We start from the raw sequence: 9033 nt of genomic DNA, 5'->3' as shown, positions 1-9033 counted from the left end.
AGCCTTCTGTCATTGACACTGTATCCATGTGGATCTTAGTTTCCATGTGGGCTTAGTTTCTCTTTAGGACCCTGGGGGCTTAGGAGAGGAACTCTTAAACACTGATATCCAAACCTAGGGTTGAGATTCTCCTTATTTCTTGACATTGGCTGGTAGTAAACTAAGGGTGTGGATTGCTTCGCCTTTCATCTCATTTTAGATCAGCATTGCAAATAAAGGCATCAGGTTAACAGCTCACTCACCCTTCCAAGAAAGGACCAGACTCTCTCACTTACCTTCTGGGGGAAAATTTTTCTTAGCCCTTTGTGAGTGACTCTTGTGAGCCCAGTGGAATAGATTCAGTAAAATCTACAATGAGCAATGGTCTTTAAGTATTGAAGCTCTGTGTTTTCCCTACAGGGATTAGCAAATCTAGGTTTCAGCCATGCACCCACCCAACATTCATTTGTAGAAGTGTGCAGAGATGAGTCAGCAACCCCAGTATTTGTGGGCTAAATAAGTTGTCAGAGGTTAAAAGCAAGTCAGGGGCTCTTATCTACTAATTGAATTCTGAGGAAGTTGAGGGCTAAAGGGGAGGGGTATAATGAGTGGTTTGGCAAACCACTTGATTTTTTTCTCCTGTGAGGACTTCCTATGCAACTTTTAAGAGCTGTTTTATTCACCACGTAGCCCTTAATCGCAACCCGCTGTCCAATCTAATTATGATCCCAGCAGTGCCATTTGGGGCAATACTTCAGAGCATGGGCAGAAACCAGGGACGAGTACGTACACTGTAATCTCTAGTGCAGGGTTTCTCAACAGTGGCACCACTGGTGTTTTGAACTGATAATCTTTTGTTGTGGGAGCTTCTGTGCATTGTAGGATACTTAGCAGCATCCCTGGCCTTTACCTACTAGACACCGGTAGCAACCCCCACCCACTGCCGCAGTCTTGACAACCAAAAATGTCTCCAAACACTGACCAGTGTTCCCTAGAGGGCAACATTGACCTGGTTGAGAAACACTGTCCCAGATGAATTCCGTGAGACAAGGAGTCCTACTCACAGCAACATCCCCAGCGCCTGTCATAGTGTCTGGCACATAGTAGGGACTCAATAAACACATGTTGAGTGAGTAACTAGGAGAGGAGGTGGGAGGAGCACACCAAAGCCCAAACCTCTAGAATTTCCCACTGGCCTAGTGCAGCAGAAGTGAAAAGGAGCACTCAGATCTCCAACTGCAGGGAGCACGCGGGCTGATGGCCAAGCTGCTGCAGCTCAGGATCCACCAGCATATCCATGCCAAGGTCAGGCTTTCCACGGGACCTCCCAGCACATGACCATGCACCGTAGGGGTATGAATGCAGGGCCGTTCCCAGAGATGCAGGCCCTCTCCAGCAATGACTTGGGCTCAAGGACACCCCAGCAGCCTGGTCAAAACTTTCTTGGACTGCATAAAGGACACCCCAGCAGCCTGGTCAAAACTTTCTTGGACTGCACTGCCATCTAAGACTCTCCCTGCCCAGAGGTCAGACTTGCAGCACAGTCTGGACTGCCCCCCGCCCCGAACCCCCTCAACACTCAACTTCAACTTTCTCCAGCTCTGGCCCTTCCTTTATCTACCACAGGTGTTTTCCCCAACAAATCTCTTGTCCATCGAATCTCACCTTGGTGTCTGCTTCTTGGAGGACCTGAGGCAACACACCTGGCATTTTAGGAGTGTGCCTGCTCCCAGCCCTCTCTCCATTCCTGTGAGATGCCATGCCCTGGGGCATCCCCTGGGGAGCTCTGCTGATGAGAAAAGCATTGTGCACAAACCAATTTAGACAAGGAGAGAGCTCTTGGAAGCGACTCAATGTCCCTTTGTCCAGAAGATTGAAGAAGACGTGAGTTTAACTCATAAATAATAGCTCACAAATTACTAACAAAACCAGACACACACTAACATTCCAAGAAACTTGAAGTTAACCTTTTATTGGTTTTAAGGCAGCAGGGAAAGTCTTCTGGTCCACATGCGTTTCTTCTGCCCAGGGGAGGGAGGGTCAGGAAGAGGAGAAGGAGTTGGTCCCTGGTAACCAGCCAGAGCATTCTTTGCCACAATCTATCCCATCTTGTTTCCCCAACCCTCAAATGTCACCCAAATGCACTTTGGTTCTCGAGCAAGTGTGTCCTGTGGCCCATACCATGGCATCTGTCAGAGCATCTTCCTGGTCCAGAGCCCCCAGCTCAGCCTGCCTCTTTCCTCACAGGCTCTCCCAGGGACAGATAACCTCCTTTTCTGTGGCCCGGTCACCCGACTCTCCTGTTCCAGCGTCCTCCGAGTCCATCAAGCAGGTCCCGCTCCCCGTGGGCACATCCATTTTGATCTGGAAAAAGCTTCAGGTGCAAGAGGAAAGCCAGTAATGTAGGGGCAGGGGCAGGAGGGACTGCACCTCCCCAAATTATCCTGACATCCTTGAAGATGAACATACCAGGTGCATTTGCCAAAGACTGTGGTGGGGGCAGGTATAGCTCAGGGGTAGAGCATTTGACTACAAAGTTTGTGTGTGCAGTGATTGGCTTGGTGGAATCTTTTTATTGGGGATTCATATTTTCATTTTGAATGAAAAATAATTCTGAAGGTGCTTTGTTTTCATTTTTGAGGTGCTTGGATCCCTATGGTTTTGATGGATTCCGGAGGTCCCTGTAGGACATACCAGGACTTAATCATCAATCCCTTTAAACTGACTTCATGGGTGCTGGGCACTGTGGCTCATGCCTGTAATCTTAGCACTTTGAGAGGCTGAGACAGGCGGATCGCCTGAGGTCAGGAGTTCGAGACCAGCCTGGCCAAAATGGCGAAACCCCGTCTCTACTAAAAATACAAAAAAATTAGCCGGGCGTGGTGGCATGTGCCTGTGATTCCAGCTACCTGGGAGGCTGAGGCAGGAGAATTGCTGGAACCTGGGAGACGGACACTGCAGTGAGCCGAGATTACACCACTGCACTCCAGCTTGGACTACAGAGCAAAACTCCATCTCAAAAAAAAAAAAAAAAAAAAAACACCCAGACAAACAAAAAACTGCCTTCTGAGGAAGTAGTGGCCCTTGAGAAGAGAGCCTTTAAAAGTCCCAAGCCCATGTATGAGGCATAGCAGCAGCCCCAAAGCTGGAATATTCCCTCTGCAGGGCCTGTTGGGAAAAATCAATAGACACACTCACACAGGATTCTGACCCTTCTCCTAAGGCAACTGGAGTCACCTGCTCCTCCCTCTCCCTCTGAGCGACACAGGCAGGAGGGATAACAACCTCTGCCTGGCTGTCCCCGGGTATCCATGGCAACCTAAGACTTCTGCATGGTGCTTTCTTCTCCAAGCCCAGACAGGGCCAAACACATGTTGATTGGTGCAGGGGTGCCCCTGCTGACTGTCTCCCCCAAAACTCAGTAAGAGTAGGAGCTGATTCTCTGTGTTGCATCACTTGCAAGTTTTCTTTCTGCTCTGATCCAGGCATTATGGAGCACTCCTCAGAGCCTTAGTTCTGCCCCCTCTGGCCTGTCTCAGGGAACTTGGGGTTCTCAGAGATCAGGCTTGCAGGATCACCCAAAATGAAGTTTAGAGGGGCCACCCCTCAGGCAAAGGCTATGCACTTTCGTTTTCACAGAAATGACTGCCAGAACAAGGCTCCCTGAAAGTCCCTCTAAGAGACTGTGCCAATGGATGCAGAGGAGGGTGGGAAGGTTTCCTTAGGGTGAGGGGAAGGGAGGCAAGGGCACTTATGGTGAGGGAGGGGCTGGAGCACCCAGAAGCATGCCCAGGGCATCCCAACACCTGCAGCTCCCACTGCTGCCACCAATCTTTCCTGCTCTTTACAGATGCAATGGATTTCTTAGACTAATAACGGTCTTGGGATGGGACAATGTGAGTGGAAGAACATATAAGGGGAAAAAAGATTTGGAAAAATGGAAAAGATTTGGAAGATGAAAAAGAAGGACACCTGTTCCATCTCCCTCAGGAAGACAGCAGAGGACAAAACTGAGTTTCTGAATATCTTCCAGTGGCCAAGGGATCTGAGTGGGCTGCCTGGGGTATCTGTTCTCCCCCATCCCAGTCCCCAGCCCAAAGCATGCACATTCACATGCAGAGGCCTGCACACCCACAGCCACCCATGCATACGGCACGTCCCCTTCGGGTTCTTACTTTGCTACTCTCTTGGATTTCAGTCGTGGCAGCTGCTGGCCCACATCCCCCAGGGGCTGCACCCTCCCGTGGGACACAGCAGGGCACTTGGGTGAGAGCCTGGCAAAGACAGGTGAGGCCAGACAGCCTCGTCTCAGAAACCTGCTGAAGGACAGAGCCATGCGGGCCTTAGGAGGGGCCCTGGGCCGGCTGCGAGGCCAGGAGGTGTCGAGGGAGGCCTCGCTGCTCTCGGTGACAGAGGGCCCACGGGGGGCCATGGACCCGCTGCACTCCCCTTTCTGCTCCAAGCCCGACGAGCTCTCCAAGGCCACTCTGATGGGTGAGGGGCAGATGGTGGTGCTGGGTCGCCGGATGAAGCGGCTGGGTGAGGCGAAAGGCTTCCTGGGGGAGCGGCAGGAGGAGGAGAAGGGGCTAGAAGGAGACGGGGGCACGCAGGTCCCGGTGTACACGGTCAGATGGGGGCTGGGAGCCATGTGCTGGCCCGGCTGTAGAGAAGGAAAGGAGAGAGCTCAGTGGTGAGTTGCATGGCCCCAGCCAGCAGGGCCCCTGGGCTGTCCTCTGCTAACTTAGTCCCCTTCCAGCGACAAGAGTGCGGGCCTGATATGGCTGCCTCCTACGGAGCTGGGAACGGTGTCCAAAGCTACCTATGACAATGGCACAGCCACACAGAGGCCTCCTGTCCAGGGACCTGCCTGTCGCCCAGCCCTGGTCACAGTCTCAGGGCTAAGCAGTTGTATCCCGGGACATGAACTGACCTTCTTCCAGGCCAAGGATGCTGGAGTATGGCCAGGCTGCATTCCCGATCACCCCTCAACTCCAGTCCCCAAATGAGCAATGCATAGTACCTGCCACAGCCCATGCCCTGCCTTCTCCATCCTTGGACCCCAACCTCAGGTCTGGAGGCATTTAAAACACTTTTAGCCGATAAGTGGAGGTGACAGAAGAAGTCCCAGCTCATGCCTTCCTGACTGCTCCAGGCCTGAGGCCCCTCCTTGCGCTGAGCCCTGCCCAGTATCCACAGTGACCACCCTTTTGGGGTGGTCTAGGCCCAGCACCTTCCCAGATCTCCCCTCAGGCAGAGCCAGGGTGGTCAGGAAGAAAGGTTGAATGTGGAACCAGGCCAGGCTGGGGAGAAGGAAACAGGAATACATGGCGAGAAGGTGTTCAGTGGAGAAAGGGGAAGTATCTCAACCTTCCTGGGCCACCATGGCCCCAGCCCCCAGAGCATAGGCTAGGAGGGGTAAATCTGGCATTTACAGCCCAAAGTTGCCTGAAAGCAGACAAAAGGAAATTAAAATCGGAATTTTCAGTGAGCCTGTCTGCTATTACCACTTTTCCCATGGCGGAACACACTGGCCCATGGGCCTGGGTTTGCTGGTTTCCCTCCTAAAGGCCTGCTGTGGCCCAAGCCACATCAAAGCCTGGCATGAAGCCCAGCATGGTGGCTCACCCCTGTAATCCCAGCACTTTGGGAAGCTGAGGCAGGTGGATAACCTGAGGTCAGGAGTTCGAGACCAGCCTGGCCAACATGAAGAAACCCCATCTCTACTAAAAATACAAAAAAAAAAAAAAATAGCTGGATGTGGTGGTGGGTGCCTGTAATCCCAGCTACTCAGGAGGCTGAGGCAGGAGGATCACTTGAACCCGGGAGGCATAGATTGCAGTGAGCCGAGATCACATCACTGCACTCCAGCCTGGGTGACAGAGCAAAACTCCATCTTATAAAAAAAAAAAAAAAAAAAGCCTGGCATGAACAAGCTGGGGATGCTCTGGTCCTCAAGAAGGAGGTGAGGGGCTCCAGGACAGTCAGAGCACAAAAGGCCTAACACACAGCACAGCCACATAGTTGCCCTGCTCAGTGAGAGCTGGCTGACCCCGGGATCTGGGCACTGCCCCAGGGCTGAAGGAGGTAGCCCTGTTCCCTGAGCAGGTGGCTCCTGCAGAGGGTGGCCTGGCTTTCAGATCACCTGCATGGGCAGGTCCCAGCCTGAACAGGGAAGGGCAGGCGCACCCAAGAACAGCTCTGGTGGGGGAAGAAAGGCCAGGGGCCACTGAGGGCAGGGCCAGGAGGGCATGGAGGGCTTGTCTCATTCCCTCCCACCAGCTCCCTGAAGTTCAAACGAGATTCTGTTCCCAAACAGCAGCTCAGAGCCCATCATTCCCCCTCACTGCCCAGAATCCCACAGGGTGGCAGAGCAAAAGCCAGGCCCACGCCCAGGGCCATGGGGTTATTATAGTAATAACAATCACATCATTAATTCACAGTGAGAACACAGCAAATGTGAGGACCTGGGCTGAGCACTTTACTCAATAATCATGAATTATTGCATTTGCAATAACTATTATAATTGCAATTATTACTGTAATTGCAAATCCACTATTGTGGATTATTGCATGCTCCACAGAGCCACCCAGTGAGGCAACTGTTATTATCCCCATTTTACAGATGAGGACACTAAGAGAAGTCCAGCCATTCCTCCAGGGACACCCTGCCGGGAACAGTGGGCTCAGACTTTGAAACCCAACTGGCTGACTTGGAGTCGGCGCAGTCATCGCTCGCGGGATGCCTCGGTGTGGTCTACAGATCGGCCACATCAGAATCACTCAGGGTGCTTGGTACAAAGGCAGAACCTGGCCCCACCACAGCCCCACTGAAGGAGAATATCAGGGGGGTACGACTGAAGGAAAGCATTTCTAGCTGACATCTGAGATTATTCTGCCCTGTAAGCTTAAGGGACTCCGCACTAAGCTTCTAAGCCCTTACCTTCTATAGGGAGGTGCAACTCTACTTAGGACACATTCTGCAAAGAATATACAGCAGGGAAAGCTGGGCCTTGATTAGGGGCTTGGGAGACAACTGTTAGGTGAAGAAGGGTGGCTCTTAGATGTGTCAAGTATCTACTACATGGTAGGTATTTTGCTTATCTATAACCACCCCATTTTAGAGAACAGAACATTGAGGCCCACAGGGGCTCATTACCCTTTACCAGCTCTCATAACTAGTCAGTGACTGTGGCATGTAGAATCACAGTGACTGTGGCATGTAGGATTCCCACCCCTGTCCTTGAGTGTACACGTGAACCATAAATGTGATGGGGTAGTCACTCCCAGTCAGGCTATGTGATGAGGCATAGCTGACTTTTAAAAAGGGGGAGTGTCCGGGTGAGCTCCAGCTGGTCACAGGAGCCCTTTCCATCTGAGTCTAGAGGCCAGAGGCAGAAGGCAGAGAGATCGGAAGCTTGGCAAGGATTCAATTGGGGAGAAGGTCTCCATGGCTGGCTTTGAAGATGGAGGGGGCACATCTCAAGGAATGCAGGTGGCCCCCAGCTGCTGAGAGCAGCTCCCAGCTGATGGCCAGCAAGAAGACAGTGACCTGAGTCTTAAACGAGGAACTGAATCCTGCCAGCAACCCAAATGAGCTAGGAAGCAGATTCTTCTTAGAAGCATCCAGATGAGAACCCTGTCAGCCTGGCTGACACCTTGAATGTGAGACCCTGAGCTGAGAACCCAGCTGCGCTGTCTAAGATTTGTGTCCTCCACAAAATGTATATGTTGGAGGCCTTCCCCTTGCAGGTGATAGTATTAGGAAGCGGGGTCTTTGGGAGGTGATTAGTCATGAGGGCAGAGCCCTTGTGAAAAGGATCAGTATCCTTATGAAATAGACCCCAGGGCACTAGGTTGGCCCTTCCACCGTGGGAAGACACAGTGAAGAGACTCCATCTATGAACCACAAAGTGGGACTCCACCAGACCCCGAATCTGTTGGGGCCTCCATCGTGGACATCCCAGCCTTCAGAACCGCAGGAAGTGTTTGTTGTTGATAAGTTCCCTAGTTTATGGAATTCCCTTACAGCCCCTTGAACAAGACATCAGCCAAATGTCTCCTGGAAAACTGAGCTCATACCTGGCTGGTGCTTGTGGTCATTGTTATGCAGCAATAGAAAACCGAAGCAGTGACTAAATGAGAACCTGAGGCCAGGTCTGTGTGACCCAAAGGGCCTTGCTTTCCTTACTGATTCACATTGCCATCCAAAAATACCAAAACTAGGAACTCGGCTTTGTCAAGAGAGATACAGAATTAACTTCCATTCCACTTCCTCAGAATTTGTGATAAACTTCTATCATCCCACTATACAGATAAGACAACTGAGGCTCATGGATATGATGCAACTTGACAAAACTCATAGTTTGTGACCAGATCAGCCTCTCTATATGCCCTCCCCCAACTCTATGCCCTCCCCCAACTCTGTGCCCTCCTCCCACCCTCCTACCTCTCTCGGTCCATCTCTGGCTCCCCTCCTCCCACCCTCCTACCTCTCTCAGTCCATCTCTGGCTCCACTCCTCCCCTAGCATCTTCTCTTTTCTGGGATGGATGACAGACAGGTGAGGAAGATGGCCACTTACCTGGCCTGAGATGGTCCTTTCTTCTGGGCAAATGACCATTAGCTTTACTGGTCCTGGACAATCTAAGCAGATGCCTTTTCCACCCGCTCCCACAATTCCCCACCTTGGTCCCTCCCATGGAGCCTGGGGCTCTGCTTGGAGACCCAGCCCCTCCAGCCCATGCCCCACCTACCATTGGTGTGAGGCAGCAAAGCAGTGGCATGCATGACACATGGCAAAGAAATGTGACACCACAGAGACAGTGAAGGAGAGCTTAGCATTCTTTTGTTTCATGCTGCTCTTTTATTGTACAAGGGAACCAAGAGAAGGGAGTAAAGGAGTATGAAATGAAACAGGTACATTTACATGAGAACACAATCACAGGCATTTTAATGAATGGCAAAGCAGGTAATGCATAGAGATGAAATTCATTTTCTGTCCTCGGAATGTGGTTGAGAATTTGAAGGAGACCTTGGGGGCACCTGAACTCCCACTT

At 51.6% G+C, this 9033-nt stretch overlaps 1 protein-coding gene across 3 annotated transcripts in view; it reads right to left on the bottom strand.

Annotated features, from left to right (window-relative positions):
- Positions 1–1935: 1935 nt before the first annotated feature.
- Positions 1936–9033, bottom strand: part of RGS9 (regulator of G protein signaling 9) — a 93647-nt gene continuing 86549 nt past the window's right edge. For all 3 annotated transcript variants that reach the window (XM_511633.5, XM_009433077.3, XM_016932765.3), the window contains exons 18-19: positions 4155–4639; positions 1936–2353 (exon numbers count right to left, since the gene is read on the bottom strand). In XM_511633.5, coding sequence (XP_511633.3) covers positions 2221–2353; positions 4155–4639 — 618 coding nt within the window. In that variant the 3' untranslated portion in view covers positions 1936–2220. The remainder of the gene's footprint in view (positions 2354–4154; positions 4640–9033) is intronic.

The sequence above is a fragment of the Pan troglodytes genome, chromosome 19 (assembly GCF_028858775.2).
Source record: "Pan troglodytes isolate AG18354 chromosome 19, NHGRI_mPanTro3-v2.0_pri, whole genome shotgun sequence".
Lineage (NCBI taxonomy): Eukaryota > Metazoa > Chordata > Mammalia > Primates > Hominidae > Pan > Pan troglodytes.
Note: the sequence above shows the minus strand (reverse complement) of the source record. Positions and strands in the feature narration are given on the sequence as shown.